Below are 18,640 nucleotides of genomic sequence, written 5' to 3'. Positions count from 1 at the left end.
ATTACTACTACCACCACCACCACGTCACCATTACTACTACCACCACCACCACGTCACCATTACTACTACCACCACCACCACCACGTCACCATTACTACTACCACCACCACGTCACCATTACTACTACCACCACCACGTCACCATTACTACTACCACCACCACGTCACCATTACTACTACCACCACCACGTCACCATTACTACTACCACCACCACGTCACCATTACCACCACCACCACCACGTCACCATTCCTACTACCACCACCACCACGTCACCATTACTACTACCACCACCACCACCACGTCACCATTACTACCACCACCACCACCACCACGTCACCATTACTACCACCACCACCACCACCACGTCACCATTACTACCACCACCACCACGTCACCATTACTACTACCACCACCACGTCACCATTACTACTACCACCACCACGTCACCATTACTACTACCACCACCACGTCACCATTACTACTACCACCACCACGCACCATTACTACCACCACCACGCCACCATTACTACTACCACCACCACGCCACCATTACTACTACCACCACCACGTCACCATTACTACTACCACCACCACGCCAATACTACTACCACCACCACGCACCATTACTACTACCACCACCACGTCACCATTACTACTACCACCACCACGTCACCATTACTACTACCACCACCATTCACCATTACTACTACTACAACTACCACCACGTCACCATTACTACTACTACTACTACCACCACGTCACCATTACTACTACTACAACTACCACCACGTCACCATTACTACTACTACTACTACCACCACGTCACCATTACTACTACTACCACCACTACCACGCACCATTACTACTACTACCCACCGCCACCACGCCACCATTACTACTACCACCGCCACCACGTCACCATTACTACTACTACCACCACTACCACGTCACCATTACTACTACTACCACCACCACGTCACCATTACTACTACTACCACCACCACCACGTCACCATTACTACTACTACTACCACCACCACCACGTCACCATTACTACTACTACTACCACCACCACCACGTCACCATTACTACTACCACCGCCACCACGTCACCATTACTACTACCACCGCCACCACGTCACCATTACTACTACCACCACCACCACGTCACCATTACTACTACTACTACCACCACCACGTCACCATTACTACTACCACCACGTCACCATTACTACTACCACCACCACCACCACCACGTCACCATTACTACTACCACCACGTCACCATTACTACTACCACCACCACCACCACGTCACCATTACTACCACCACCACCACGTCACCATTACTACCACCACCACCACGTCACCATTACTACTACTACTACCACCACCACCACGTCACCATTACTACTACCACCGCCACCACGTCACCATTACTACTACCACCACCACCACGTCACCATTACTACTACTACCACCACTACCACGTCACCACTACTACTACCACCACCACGTCACCATTACTACTACTACCACCACCACCACGTCACCATTACTACTACTACTACCACCACCACCACGTCACCATTACTACTACCACCGCCACCACGTCACCATTACTACTACCACCACCACCACCACGTCACCATTACTACTACCACCACCACCACGTCACCATTACTACTACCACCACCACCACGTCACCATTACTACTACTACTACCACCACCACGTCACCATTACTACTACCACCACGTCACCATTACTACTACCACCACCACCACCACCACGTCACCATTACTACTACCACCACCACCACGTCACCATTACTACTACCACCACCACCACGTCACCATTACTACCACCACCACCACGTCACCATTACTACCACCACCACCACGTCACCATTACTACCACCACCACCACGTCACCATTACTACCACCACCACCACGTCACCATTACTACTACCACCACCACGTCACCATTACTACTACCACCACCACGTCACCATTACTACCACCACCACCACGTCACCATTACTACCACCACCACCACGTCACCATTACTACCACCACCACCACGTCACCATTACTACTACCACCACCACGTCACCATTACTACCACCACCACCACGTCACCATTACTACTACCACCACCACGTCACCATTACTACTACCACCACCACGTCACCATTACTACTACCACCACCACGTCACCATTACTACTACCACCACCACGTCACCATTACTACTACCACCACCACGTCACCATTACTACTACCACCACCACGTCACCATTACTACTACCACCACCACGTCACCATTACTACTACTACCACCACCACGTCACCATTACTACTACTACCACCACCACGTCACCATTACTACTACTACTACCACCACCACGTCACCATTACTACTACCACCACCACGTCACCATTACTACTACCACCACCACGTCACCATTACTACTACCACCACCACCACCACGTCACCATTACTACTACCACCACCACCACCACGTCACCATTACTACTACCACTACTACCACCACGTCACCATTACTACTACTACCACCACGTCACCATTACTACTACTACCACCACCACGTCACCATTACTACTACCACCACCACCACGTCACCATTACTACTACCACCACCACGTCACCATTACTACTACTACTACCACCACCACGTCACCATTACTACTACTACCACCACCACCACGTCACCATTACTACTACTACCACCACCACCACGTCACTACTACTACCACCACCACCACGTCACCATTACTACCACCACTACTACCACGTCACCATTACTACTACCACCACCACCACGTCACCATTACTACTACTACCACCACCACCACGTCACCATTACTACTACTACTACCACCACCACCACGTCACCATTACTACTACTACTACCACCACCACCACGTCACCATTACTACTACTACTACTACCACCGCCACCACGTCACCATTACTACTACCACCGCCACCACGTCACCATTACTACCACCACCACCACCACCACGTCACCATTACTACCACCACCACCACCACCACGTCACCATTACTACCACCACCACCACGTCACCATTACTACCACCACCACCACGTCACCATTACTACTACCACCACCACGTCACCATTACTACTACCACCACCACGTCACCATTACTACTACCACCACCACGTCACCATTACTACTACCACCACCACGTCACCATTACTACTACCACCACCACGTCACCATTACTACTACCACCACCACGTCACCATTACTACTACCACCACCACGTCACCATTACTACTACCACCACCACGTCACCATTACTACTACCACCACCACGTCACCATTACTACTACCACCACCACGTCACCATTACTACTACCACCACCACGTCACCATTACTACTACCACCACCACGTCACCATTACTACTACCACCACCACGTCACCATTACTACTACCACCACCACGTCACCATTACTACTACTACTACCACCACCACGTCACCATTACTACTACTAAAACTACCACCACGTCACCATTACTACTACTACTACTACCACCACGTCACCATTACTACTACTACCACCACTACCACGTCACCATTACTACTACTACTACCACCGCCACCACGTCACCATTACTACTACCACCGCCACCACGTCACCATTACTACTACTACCACCACTACCACGTCACCATTACTACTACTACCACCACCACGTCACCATTACTACTACTACCACCACCACCACGTCACCATTACTACTACTACTACCACCACCACCACGTCACCATTACTACTACTACCACCACCACCACACCATTACTACTACCACCGCCACCACGTCACCATTACTACTACCACCGCCACCACGTCACCATTACTACTACCACCACCACCACGTCACCATTACTACTACTACTACCACCACCACGTCACCATTACTACTACCACCACGTCACCATTACTACTACCACCACCACCACCACCACGTCACCATTACTACTACCACCACGTCACCATTACTACTACCACCACCACCACCACGTCACCATTACTACCACCACCACCACGTCACCATTACTACCACCACCACCACGTCACCATTACTACTACTACTACCACCACCACCACGTCACCATTACTACTACCACCGCCACCACGTCACCATTACTACTACCACCACCACCACGTCACCATTACTACTACTCCACCACTACCACTACTACTACTACTACCACCACCACGTCACCATTACTACTACTACCACCACCACCACGTCACCATTACTACTACTACTACCACCACCACCACGTCACCATTACTACTACCACCACCACCACGTCACCATTACTACTACCACCACCACCACCACGTCACCATTACTACTACCACCACCACCACGTCACCATTACTACTACCACCACCACCACACCATTACTACTACTACCACCACCACGTCACCATTACTACTACCACCACGTCACCATTACTACTACCACCACCACCACCACCACGTCACCATTACTACTACCACCACCACCACGTCACCATTACTACTACCACCACCACCACCACCACGTCACCATTACACCACCACCACCACCACCATTACTACTACCACCACCACCACCATTACTACCACCACCACCACGTCACCATTACTACCACCACCACCACGTCACCATTACTACTACCACCACCACCACGTCACCATTACTACCACCACCACCACGTCACCATTACTACCACCACCACCACGTCACCATTACTACTACGTCACCACCACCACCACGTCACCATTACTACCACCACCACCACGCCACCATTACTACTACCACCACCACGTCACCATTACTACTACCACCACCACGTCACCATTACTACTACCACCACCACACCACCATTACTACTACCACCACCACGTCACCATTACTACTACCACCACCACGTCACCATTACTACTACCACCACCACGTCACCATTACTACTACCACCACCACGTCACCATTACTACTACTACCACCACCACCATTACTACTACTACCACCACCACGTCACCATTACTACTACACCACCACCACGTCACCATTACTACTACCACCACCACGTCACCATTACTACTACCACCACCACGTCACCATTACTACTACCACCACCACCACCACGTCACCATTACTACTACCACCACCACCACCACGTCACCATTACTACTACCACTACTACCACCACGTCACCATTACTACTACTACCACCACGTCACCATTACTACTACTACCACCACCACGTCACCATTACTACTACCACCACCACCACCACGTCACCATTACTACTACCACCACCACCACCACCATTACTACTACTACTACCACCACCACGTCACCATTACTACTACTACCACCACCACCACGTCACCATTACTACTACTACCACCACCACCACGTCACCACTACTACCACCACCACCACGTCACCATTACTACCACCACTACTACCACGTCACCATTACTACACCACCACCACGTCACCATTACTACTACTACTACCACCACCACGTCACCATTACTACTACTACTACCACCACCACGTCACCATTACTACTACTACTACCACCACCACGTCACCATTACTACTACTACTACTACCACCACCACGTCACCATTACTACTACTACTACTACCACCACCACGTCACCATTACTACTACTACTACTACCACCACGTCACCATTACTACTACTACCACCACCACGTCACCATTACTACTACTACCACCACCACGTCACCATTACTACTACTACCACCACCACGTCACCATTACTACTACTACCACCACCACGTCACCATTACTACTACTACTACCACCACCACGTCACCATTACTACTACTACTACCACCACCACGTCACCATTACTACTACTACTACTACCACCACCACGTCACCATTACTACTACCACCACCACCACGTCACCATTACTACTACCACCACCACCACGTCACCATTACTACTACCACCACCACCACGTCACCATTACTACTACCACCACCACCACGTCACCATTACTACTACTACTACTACCACCACCACGTCACCATTACTACTACTACCACCACCACCACGTCACCATTACTACTACTACCACCACCACCACGTCACCATTACTACTACTACTACTACTACCACCACCACGTCACCATTACTACTACTACTACCACCACCACGTCACCATTACTACTACTACTACCACCACCACGTCACCATTACTACTACTACCACCACCACGTCACCATTACTACTACTACTACTACCACCACCACGTCACCATTACTACTACTACTACTACCACCACCACGTCACCATTACTACTACTACTACCACCACCACGTCACCATTACTACTACTACCACCACCACGTCACTACTACTACTACCACCACCACCACGTCACCATTACTACTACCACCACCACGTCACCATTACTACTACCACCACCACGTCACCATTACTACTACTACCACCACCACGTCACCATTACTACTACCACCACCACCACGCCACCATTACTACTACTACCACCACCACCACGTCACTACTACTACCACCACCACCACGTCACCATTACTACCACCACCACTACCACGTCACCATTACTACTACCACCACCACCACGTCACCATTACTACTACTACTACCACCACCACGTCACCATTACTACTACTACCACCACCACGTCACCATTACTACTACTACCACCACCACGTCACCATTACTACTACTACTACTACCACCACCACCACGTCACCATTACTACTACTACTACTACCACCACCACCACGTCACCATTACTACTACTACCACCACCACGTCACCATTACTACTACTACCACCACCACGTCACTACTACTACCACCACCACGTCACCATTACTACTACTACTACTACCACGTCACCATTACTACTACTACTACCACCACCACGTCACCATTAAACTGCTATCATTACTCTCTCGAGCCCTCTCTCTCTCACTGACTCTGACTCTCCCTTCTCTCCCCCCTTCCCTCCAGGTGAGAGCATGGCCCAGGCGGGCAGTATGAACGTGTCTCAGCACAGCAGCTTCCCAGACTTCCTGGACTCCCTGCCAGGAACCAACGTGGACCTGGGAACCCTGGAGGGAGCGGACCTCATCCCCATTCTCAACGATGTGGAGTCAGTCCTCAACAAGAGCGAGCCCTTCCTCACCTGGCTGTAAACACACACACGTACACACACACACGTACACACACACACACCTTCTACACACACACACACACCTTCTACACACACACACACACACACACGTACACACACACGTACACACACACACACCTTCTACACACACACACACACACACACCTTCTACACATACACACACACCACACACGTACACACACACATCTTCTACAAACACACACACACATACACACACACACACCCAACAGGACAAAAGACTCCATGTATCTAAAGACTCTGTCTGTGCTGCCTTTGGTGACCTATTCAAATCAGCTTGATTGATTTTTTTTCACGTGTCCAGTAATAATACCCCCTCTGTCTGCCCGACCACCTATCAATCTGAGTTCAGTTCAGGTTAAAGATATCTAAAGAGTATTAACCAAAGCCTTGAGAGAACAAAAATCAAATCAAATCAGGACACGTGTTAAAGTGAATACTGTAATGTAACAAAAGTGAGTAGTTTTGTATGTTCTGTTAGACTCTCCCCACCCTGGTTTTTGAATCGCAATAGATGTTATTTTTTACAGCTTTCCTGTCTCTCTTGGGGTGACACTCTATGTGGAACAAGTACTTGGTGAAAAAAAATGCATTGGCGTCCAATGGTATTGCTTTGTCATGACTAAATGTATGCAGGGAGGCTTTTTTACCAATAGGTGGCGCTATTGCTTAAGCTACTGTAGTTATGAAATGGCTCTTTACTGACAACAAGGCTGTCCTATCTGTAGGTTCTTAGTAGTGCACGTCTGTCGGCTACAGCACTGTAAACCTTCTTCTCTAACAAATGATCAATCACCAACAGTATTTTAACTGTCAGTTTGGGTTTGAATTAGAAATCCACACTGTTACTGTTGTTTCTGTTCATAATTATTTTTTATTTTTTTAACTACAGATTCACTTCTACATCAGCATTAGTAGCCATGGGAACAAAGTGTGTTGTATACCAAATAATGTTTCCTATTGTTCGCTACAATGTCACTACAAAAGCTTTAAAACTTTAAAATTGTACTTAGTTTGATTTTTAAACAGAACTGTTTTTAGTTTTTTTTTGTCATTTTAATAATTGTACTCCAATGTAGCTTATTGAACACTAAAATATCATGCCTCAGTTATGAAACAATGTCAAATTCTGTATTCTAATAAGTACACTTTATAAATCATACTATACTATTTGTTTTTTTCTGATCTGTAAAATAGCCTACATGGGTTCTTTGCATCTGGTGCCATTTGTAGGACTTATAATATAGTTAGCATTTTTTGTATTTATCAAGAGCTATGATTCTATTTCTTCTGTTCAATTTTTTTAAATGTTTATTTTTTATTTTTTATGAAATTGAGATTTCAAAGCACTACAAATCAGCAAAATGATTGAAATATATCTGATCATGAAGTGAATGTTGAAGTTAGATGATCACCAGACGTTTTTGTTTCAATATGCGTTGACGCTTGATAATCCTTCATACGCAAACTCTCCTTGGTCTTCGGTCTGTTTTTTTGGGGGGGGGGGGGTTTGCAAAAAGGACACTTTTTTTTCCTTCTGTTCTACGGGGAATTATGCAACAATAGTCTTTTCATAGGGTCAGAGGTTATTGTGCCTATACGTTTTTTAGAGGATTTCTAGTGAATTGTCAGATTGGATTGGCATGGGGTTGGCATTCGGATCTTGTTTTTAACATGCCAACCCCACAACACAATCTGCTCTGATCTTTTTTTTTCATTCTACATTTGTCTCAGTTTTTGTATTTGCATGTTGTTTGACATATTTGCTATTCCTAGCGATAGGTGGTCTATAGCCCGACCTTATATTGTGACTATACTGAGTCTGGTTACTATGTAGAACGTTAGAACTAAGAAGGTGAGGAAGTGATGGAACCTTGGTAGGGGCAGGTGAATTAGGGGGGGGGGGGTGTTCAATGCACGCCAAAACACACTGGGGGTGTGAGAAGGGACAAGGTGAAGAGGGGCGTGAGAGGTATCGAGCTGAAGTGGGGGCACACAGTTATCACATCACTACCACCTGTGTCCTTAGAGTGGTGTGGATTGGGGGAAAGGGTGTGACGATGTGGTGTGATTTCAGAGATTGGAGGCCTCTTACCCAGGCATGGCCAAAGAAGGCTAGCTCTGACAGGGCTAGCAACATGCTAACTCGTGCCCATGCCCAGCTGACAGGGCTAGCAACATGCTAACTCGTGCCCATGCCCAGCTGACAGCGCTAGCAACATGCTAACTCATGCCCATTTCCAGCTGACAGGGCTAGCAGCATGCTAACTCATGCCCAGGTCCAGCTGACAGGGCTAGCAATATGCTAACTCATGCACAGCTGATGAAAAGGGCTCCAGTGAGAGGTGATGAGGTCTTTTTTAGAATCAAACAAGGTTATTAATCCAATCACACAGCTGCCTCTCTTGGTGTCTCTGTGTCAGGGAGGTTCCCTGTTTTGTGTTTTCGTTTGAATAATGTGCTGTTCCAGGCTCTAGGGGGGGAAACTTGGCAGGGCTGTCGGTGCACCATTACTGTGGACACAATTCAAGGTTGCACCAGTATGAAGGACACAAGTTAAATGGATGATAGCATTTGTATCAGATTGTCTTTTTGTAAATCTATACTTTGGGGGATATTAAGACCAGATGAAAGAGAGAGATTCTACGAGAACATAGAACACAGAGGTGGTGTTATACCGTTAAGGGTTTGAGGAAATGGTTTGGTGTGGAGCACATATTTTGACTAAAGGTGCATAGAGTGGCATGACATGGAATGGAATAGACAGGATGTAGCAATATATAGCGCAGTATAGCGCAGTGGCTAGGCTACAGCTGCATGGTAGGATGGGGACGGGGGTGTGTTGTCAGTAGTTACAGGGTTCTTGGAATGTTGAAGGCATGCTCATTGGTGGTGAAAATCAGACTAACAAAATGGCCGCCTACTGTATCCTATCCCGGCAGTGTGGACTTCATTTATACATGATGTAACCTCGGCAAGGAGTCTGAAAATTACAGTAACATGTTTTTAAAAAATAAATAAAGAATAAAATGGCGTCAGAACCGTGGATCTTTGTGTTGTTTTTTTATTGATGCCATTTATTACAGAAGATCACCCTTGATCACTATCACAACAAGCTACAGATCACACACAACCGTATACGGAACCAAAAATGACCTACGAACATTACTCTCTAGGTAAAATAAGCTAGTATACAAAACAACATACCCCCCCCCCCCCCCTTCATGATTCCACTCCATACATTAGGGAGCCGTCCAATTACCTCCCACCAAGACCAACTTTGTCTACCCAGAGAAATGTATATAAAGTAAAAGTTTAATTCCATTTGTATTTATTTAGCTAGGATAATCCACTCAGTAACAATTGCCTCTGTTTTCCAGAGAGACCTGGGTGAATGTTCTAACGAGAATGTAAATGTTCAGGTTCTACCATCGATATATGTAAATAGGGTTGGAGAAAGCTACATTGCAGTGTGTTTTGTATAATATAGCGGAACCCACCATAAAGTCGCTGAAAACCCGACACGACAGACTCCTTAGTAACCCTGTGGCGTTACAGTAAACATGGACACAGAGGAGGGAATCTCGTCATGTCCCTCCATTAAACAGGAAAGAGAAGAATAAAGTTATAAAATGACACCCACAAGCCTTCTCCGATAAGACTCACACAGGTGTGGCCCACAGTGTACACACACTGTCATAAACCTCTATGAGGGGGGTTTTCATGTGTTTTTGAATATTGAAAATAATTTGCAATTGAAATAAGCCCAGAGACTAATATTTAATAGATGCCAAGTGTTCTGTCTTTTTAAGGTACAAACTAATATGGAATTATATTATGAAATGTTGAAAGTGCTTTCATGTTTATAACGTATTGAATAAGAAGTTTGATTTAATTACATTTAAAAAAATTAAATATAGAAATACTTAATGTGGCTCTTAAATGTCCTCTGCTGTCATAAGACCGACCACCCAAGCAAAAGGCCATCAAGCTAGGTAGGTTTGGAAATGGTCGATTTTAAAAATAAATTGTTATTATTATTATTATTATTTTTTTTTTTTACAAATATTTAACAAAATCATATGGACCTCATAGAAAGCCAGTCAGTGTCGTTGATATAAGAAGTCTTCGGTCTTCTTCTGAGGGGCTCACGGATCCTCAGACGGCATCATCGCTACTCTGAAAAACAAACACAGGACAATAACTTTCCAAAAAGATTCAAATCAAGTCAAATCAAGAAACCCCACCTCTTTAAGGAATACCTAGGATAGGATAAAGTAATCCTTCTCACCCCCCCCTTAAAAGACCTAGATGCACTATTGTAAAGTGGCTGTTCCACTGGATGTCATAAGGTGAAAGCACCAATTTGTAAGTCGCTCTGGATAAGAGCGTCTGCTAAATGACTTAAATGTAAATGTACTCAAACACAAACATATTTATACAGTGTATTGGTGTGTCAATCATGGATGAGCTAATTGTTGCTTAGTTTACTGAAGTTCATGGAGTTCATGGTCAGATAACACATGGCTGAGAGGTCAGTGACACAGGTGGAAGAATAGGGTCCCTTATTGGAGGGATGGGACTGGGGGTGGGGCTAGGGGTGGAGCTAGGTCTGGGACTGGGGGTGGAGCTAGGTCTGGGGCTGAGCAGCTCTGAGTCTCATATTTAAATACATTTAATTTAGGTGTGGTCAACTGGAAAAAAAATGTGTACTAATTGGGTTTATGGGCTAGACTAGAGGTTGTTTCAATACAACAGGGTCCTCTTACCCCCACCACAGCAGCCGCAGCAGTCTCCACAGATGGCCCCGATGAGACCGTTGATGACCTGGATGGCACAGAGCACAACCTGCAGCAGACCCATGACCAGCAGCATGGAGAACAGAGTCAGGTGCCAGGTCACGATGCCTTCAGGCTTTCTACAGCCCTCCCACAGGGTGTGGTTATTCAGGTAGTCACTGGTGGACAACAGAGAGTTCAGAAAAAGTTGAATAAGACGCAGCACACTGCACATAAATTGTCTCATGTGTAATTCATGATGAATGCGGGTGAATGAGTGATTTACATAAATTGTGTCATGTGTAATTCATGATGAATGCGGGTGAATGGGCGAGTGAGTTGAGTGATTTACATAAATTGTGTCATGTGTAATTCATGATGAATGCGGGTGAATGAGTGATTTACATACATTGTGTCATGTGTAATTTATGATGAGTTGAGTGATTTACATAAATTGTGTCATGTGTAATTCATGATGAATGCGGGTGAATGAGTGATTTACATACATTGTGTCATGTGTAATTTATGATGAATGCGGGTGAATGAGTGATTTACATAAATTGTCTCATGTGTAATTCATGATGAATGCGGGTGAATGAGTGATTTACATACATTGTGTCATGTGTAATTCATGATGAATGCGGGTGAATGAGTGATTTACATAAATTGTGTCATGTGTAATTCATGATGAATGCGGGTGAATGAGTGATTTACATACATTGTGTCATGTGTAATTCATGATGAATGCGGGTGAATGGGCGAGTGAGTTGAGTGATTTACATAAATTGTGTCATGTGTAATTCATGATGAATGCGGGTGAATGAGTGATTTACATAAATTGTGTCATGTGTAATTCATGATGAATGCGGGTGAATGGGCGAGTGAGTGAGTGATTTACATACATTGTGTCATGTGTAATTCATGATGAATGCGGGTGAATGGGCGAGTGAGTGAGTGATTTACATACATTGTGTCACAACATGAACAATGTATTACCAACAATGTGTTTGAGCTGGTAAAACGGGTTCTTACCCGTTGACAAACGGATTGGTCCACAACTCTGTTGTGCCATTCGTAAAGAGACATTTGGGTCCGTTGTGAATGGCAACAGCAGACACAATGAAGGAGTAGCCGGCCCCCAGAACCCCCACCCCAGCAAAGATGATAGAGGTGAACATCTGAGGAGAAGAAACTGATCATAGTTACAGAGGTCCAATTTAATCAATCAATCAATCAATCTGGGTATTGAAACCAGTCTATCCAAGAAAAGTGACTTAAGAAGACCATGTTAGTCCACTGAGCTAAAACCTGTGGTAGGAAGAACTAACACTAGTCTTCAGGGTTTATACTGATGGTGGGATGGACTTTAAAGCGTCTCAGAGTAGGTGAGTACTGATCCTAGGATCTGCCCATATAAATCTGATTCATTGTGATCTAAAAAGCAAAACTGATCTAGGATCTGCCCATATAAATCTGATTCATTGTGATCTAAAAAGCAAAACTGATCGTAGATCAGCCCTCCTACTCTGAGATGCTTTGTGGATACGGGCCCAGGTCTCATACCGGGATCAGTTTGAATTTTAGCAAGAGTTATTTCCTTGAACTAACCAATGCAACATTGGGCAAACAATCAATTGATCCTTTTGCCCAAAATCATTTGAAAGCAACAGCACCCTCCTACGATGCAGTATGGTACCAGTGTGAGATGGAATGATACTATTGATCAGGTGGTAAGAGCTCTTTGTTTCTCCTATCTGCTGGCCACCAATATAATGGAGGCTCTGTCCCTAGGAGGCATGGGAAATGTCAGTTGAACTCCCTGCTTTGGGGCGATCAAAATCTAGGTGTTATATCTACTGTGTGTGTGTGAGGCTGGTTAGGTCTACAAGTGTGGCGCACTGCTTTGGATGCCCTGTGCTTTAAGGGTAAATTCCCAGACCTGAGTTCAGCGTGCGTAAATGAAACATAATTCCCTTTCTATGCTCTTTTCTCTCTACATTTTGACCTTTGAACTGAACCATTTAGAATAGCATTCTAAATGGTGGAGATCAATGAGATCTCCACCTTGAAGATGAAGGTGTGGTGGAGCTGTGCCTCCACCATATTCTGACCGTGACATCATTCCCTCATAATTCCACCACCTTTTATTCACTATGAAACAATGAATAAGGTTCCAAATGGAACAACATCTATCTACTTTCTTTACCTTTATTTATCTAGGCAAGTCGGTTAAGAACAGATTCTTATTTACAATGACAGGCCTAGGAACAGTGGGTTAACTGCCTTGTTCAGGGGCAGAACAACAGATTTTTTTACCTTGTCAGTTTGGGGATTCGATCTTGCAAACCTTTACGGTTACTCGTCCAGCGCTCTAACTACCACCTGCCGCCCCAACAATGAAGGTGTGGCAGAGCTGTGTCCACACCGTATTCTGACCGTGACATCATTCCCTCATAATGAAACTATGAATAAGGTTCCGAGTGGAACAACATCTACTTTCTTTTTCCTGATAAGACATAACACCAAATACACTGTCATTTACAACTTGATAAGAGCTATTGATAAGAGCTATTGATAAGAGCTGGGTAAATGAGTAAACCGATTTGATAAAGGGATTGTAAATATAAATGACAATTGTTTTAGATCTATTTTACCTTATAATTGATGGAGACAAATGTGAAACCAGTCATATGGCAGCAAAGCGAAACATATCAACATAGCACCTTTTCCACAGTAAGTTTATGAAATGCTGGCCTTGTAACGTGGGATGAAATGTGGAGACCCAAGCTATACGCTTCTGTAGCCTTTGCGCAAATTACAGTGTAGCGTCAAACCTACCGAGTTGATTTATGATTTCTACAACGTTTTAATTATAGGCCCGGATCTTTCACTGTATATTTTACAATGTGTATCCTGTTAAATATTAGCCACTATCGATAGCCACCGTCATTTATACCCACATGCATTTATAAATGTCTCTTTTAGTGTTAGTTTCCTTACATTTAGCATCGTTCCTTTGAATGGTTAGTTTCCCTTTCTTTCCTCTGTCACGTTAGTGTGGTTGTTCCTGAGGATCTCTAGCGTTAGTGGATCATATTTGGCTAACGTATTACAAGCAGTGCAATAATGTGGGACATGTAACCTATTTGGATCATTATGGAACACAGACCATACTGTAGCAGTTTATACCTGGCGCACGGTTCACGACGACGGGACCGTTGTCATCACAGTTCCATGACTAGTGAGGATTATTAGGGTAGATTTATAAAACTACTGCCCAATCCCTATTGTACACTTTTCTCAACATCCAATATTTTTTGGGATTAAACATGATTAGTCAAAGCACTGTATTTTTTGATTCACCAATATAATGAGGCGCTCCAAACCTGTTGTTTTTATTGATGCTTTTCTAACCCTAAATAATATTCAAGATCAGAGTATTTTTTTAAATCTACCAATTGGTGCTGAACAGGAGATGATATGCACGTATTTAGATAGCATTTTGTCATTCATCCCTAATATTCTGAACCGTTCTCGCCATGTATTCTAGTGAATCTGTCGTTCAAGGTAAACCACATTTCAAGAGATGGCTTTAGATAAATGTACTATTGTATGAAAAATCCCACGAGAAGATCTGTTGGCCAACAAGTGGGAGGGTTTTCAGCGGTTGAATAAAATGTATTCCGTGCACAGGGGAACCACGCCTGCAAAGCATTATGGTCCTGCATAAGATAAGTCTGAGTACCATCTACTGAGAAGTGCGTAGAAAAGGCCTGTAGGACAGGCGTCTGAATCAGGCCCTTAACATTTCCTAGTCTGAATCAGGCCCTTAACATTTCCTAGTCTGAATCAGGCCCTTAACATTTCCTAGTCTGAATCAGGCCCTTAACATTTCCTAGTCTGAATCAGGCCCTTAACATTTCCTAGTCTGAATCAGGCCCTTAACATTTCCTAGTCTGAATCAGGCCCTTAACATTTCCTAGTCTGAATCAGGCCCTTAACAGTTCCTAGTCTGAATCAGGCCCTTAACAGTTCCTAGTCTGAATCAGGCCCTTAACATGTCCTAGTCTGAATCAGGCCCTTAACTGAATAGAACACCTACAGTATATAGGAAAGTTACTATGGATATGTTTGTTCCCATGTACTCACTGCAAATCTCTTTCCACAACTCTCATTGCCACAGCAACCGCAGCAGTCATTGTTTTTAAGGCCCAGGAAGACCAGCGCTGGGAAGATCATCTGCTCAGAAAGAGATACACAGCCATTAGGTTACACAGCTATTGAACAGAAAGACATCATACTACCCACAGCCATTAGGATACACAGCCATTAGGATACACAGCCATTAGGATACACAGCCATTAGGATACACAGCCATTAGGATACACAACCATTAGGATCACAGCCATTAGGATACACAACCATTAGGATACACAACTATTAGGATACACAACTATTAGGATACACAACTATTAGGATACACAACCATTAGGATACACAACTATTAGGATACACAACTATTAGGATACACAGCCATTAGGATACACAACCATTAGGATACACAACCATTAGGATACACAATCATTAGGATACACAACTATTAGGATACACAACCATTAGGATACACAACTATTAGGATACACAACCATTAGGATACACAACTATTGGACAGAAAGACATCATACTACCCACAACCATTAGGATACACAACCATTAGGATACACAACCATTAGGATACACAACCATTAGGATACACAACCATTAGGATACACAGCCATTAGGATACACAACCATTAGGATACACAACCATTAGGATACACAACCATTAGGATACACAACCATTAGGATACACAACCATTAGGATACACAACCATTAGGATACACAACCATTAGGATACACAACTATTAGGATACACAACTATTAGGATAATACCAGGAAAACAGTTCTAAATACTCCCTATAGCCAGACAATCCTATTGGCTGGAATCAGATTAGTACGGAGTGTTTCTGTCATCAGGGACATGAAGGACAACAGCTTTAGAAGCAGAAACAAACTGGCAACATTGAACACTGTGATCATTTCCTAAACTTTTCCTAAAATTCTAACAGTGATGTAATCACACAAGCATAATGGACAAGACCCCCCCCCCCCCCCCCACACAAAGGCTTTCATTTTGATCATTTCAATTGCACCTCATATAAAGATTCTACATCAAACAATACACTAACTGGTACAAAATCTTGTCCTCAATATTATCACTTAAGTTAAAGGAAAACACTTGTCGTTCTCATACATTTGGTTTCTGATTCATACAGGGGACTTGTAGTGAAGACGTGAATGCAATATACAATATGCATGGACACAGAGCATAATAGATTACACATGATTTCCACTAATCCCACTCCTGACCTCTCAATGAATATCCTGACCTCTCAATGAATATCCTGACCTCTCAATGAATATCCTGACCTCTCAGTCAATATCCTGATCTCTCAATGAATATCCTGACCTCTCAGTCAATATCCTGACCTCTCAATGAATATCCTGACCTCTCAATGAATATCCTGAGCCTAGATTGTGTAGAAGGAAACAAAGCGTTTTAAAAGGGCCATCCATCTCACTAAAGCCCCCCTGTCATGTAGACAGAACCTCCAGGCCAGTAACTACAGCTGTATCTCTACCTAACTGTTTTCTGATAGACTCAATCAAATATTTATAACGTTCTATGTTTCACCACATGTTGAATAGAGACATTCAAATACAACCGTTGAAATGAGACATTTTGACATGAAAGAGTTACAGTATTAGAAGTTATTTAAAAGCCCCATTCCTAAAGCCCTGGCATTTTCCACTCCCCCGGTAACAGTTGACTTACCATAACACCAGATCCCATGATACCCCCAAAGTAAAACACCTCATTGGTGATGTGGTTATTGTCTTCTGCGACCAGCCCCCCAGGGAAGAAGAGCAGGATGTTGCAGAGAACACACAGGATGGCCAGGGGGATCAGGGTGATACCCAGACACTTGGCAAAACTACCCGAACACATGGTCGGTCGATGGTTCACAATCACTTCAGCTGCTAAAACAGTCACACAGCACAGGGTCAAGAGGGATTCTCTAAAAGTCCAAAGGGCTCCCACACAAACTCGTACACACCTAAACTGTACTGTACTGTAGGTTCCTATCTAGGACTATAGCCTATCTGTCCAGAACCAGCAAACGGTCTCAAGTCCTTCAGATTGGGGAGGGGTGTATATATATATGTATACACACACACACCACTGGCTGGATGATGATGTCATGATGGCACTGCAGTTGTGCCATGGCAACCATCTGGTCTGGTTAATATTCTACTACAGGATTTGTCTGCCTGGCCCTCAGCCCTGACAGAGTTATTGAACACAATGGTGACCTATTGGAGTCGTCATCTAACCACCAAGAAGTTCATCTATGTGTGTTGTATCAATTGACTCTATGTATTTATGTGGAAGCAACACTCTCTACTTTCCCCTCGGGGACAATAGATTCAATCCTATCATATCACACTGGGTTATCAACAGGAGTACGTT

General features: G+C 44.5%; 2 protein-coding genes across 3 annotated transcripts in view; one reads left to right on the top strand and one right to left on the bottom strand.

Annotated features, from left to right (window-relative positions):
* The window catches only part of wwtr1 (WW domain containing transcription regulator 1), a 105,037-nt gene extending 94,701 nt beyond the window's left edge, over window positions 1-10,336 (top strand). For both annotated transcript variants that reach the window (XM_065009293.1, XM_065009292.1), the window contains exon 6: window positions 7,089-10,336. In XM_065009293.1, coding sequence (XP_064865365.1) covers window positions 7,089-7,273 — 185 coding nt within the window. In that variant the 3' untranslated portion in view covers window positions 7,274-10,336. The remainder of the gene's footprint in view (window positions 1-7,088) is intronic.
* A 2-nt stretch (window positions 10,337-10,338) lies between these two features.
* tm4sf4 (transmembrane 4 L six family member 4) lies at window positions 10,339-18,321 on the bottom strand. The gene is made up of 5 exons (XM_029633299.2): window positions 17,945-18,321; window positions 16,218-16,307; window positions 13,101-13,246; window positions 12,060-12,247; window positions 10,339-11,469 (listed from the first exon to the last, which is right to left on the bottom strand). Exons 1-5 carry the CDS (start codon window positions 18,116-18,118, stop codon window positions 11,465-11,467), a joined length of 603 nt encoding a protein of 200 aa, XP_029489159.1. The 5' UTR covers window positions 18,119-18,321; the 3' UTR covers window positions 10,339-11,464.
* Between the last annotated feature and the right edge of the window lie 319 nt (window positions 18,322-18,640).

Source organism: Oncorhynchus nerka, linkage group LG24, assembly GCF_034236695.1.
Source record: "Oncorhynchus nerka isolate Pitt River linkage group LG24, Oner_Uvic_2.0, whole genome shotgun sequence".
NCBI classification, from domain to species: Eukaryota; Metazoa; Chordata; class Actinopteri; order Salmoniformes; family Salmonidae; genus Oncorhynchus; species Oncorhynchus nerka.
Note: the sequence above shows the minus strand (reverse complement) of the source record. Positions and strands in the feature narration are given on the sequence as shown.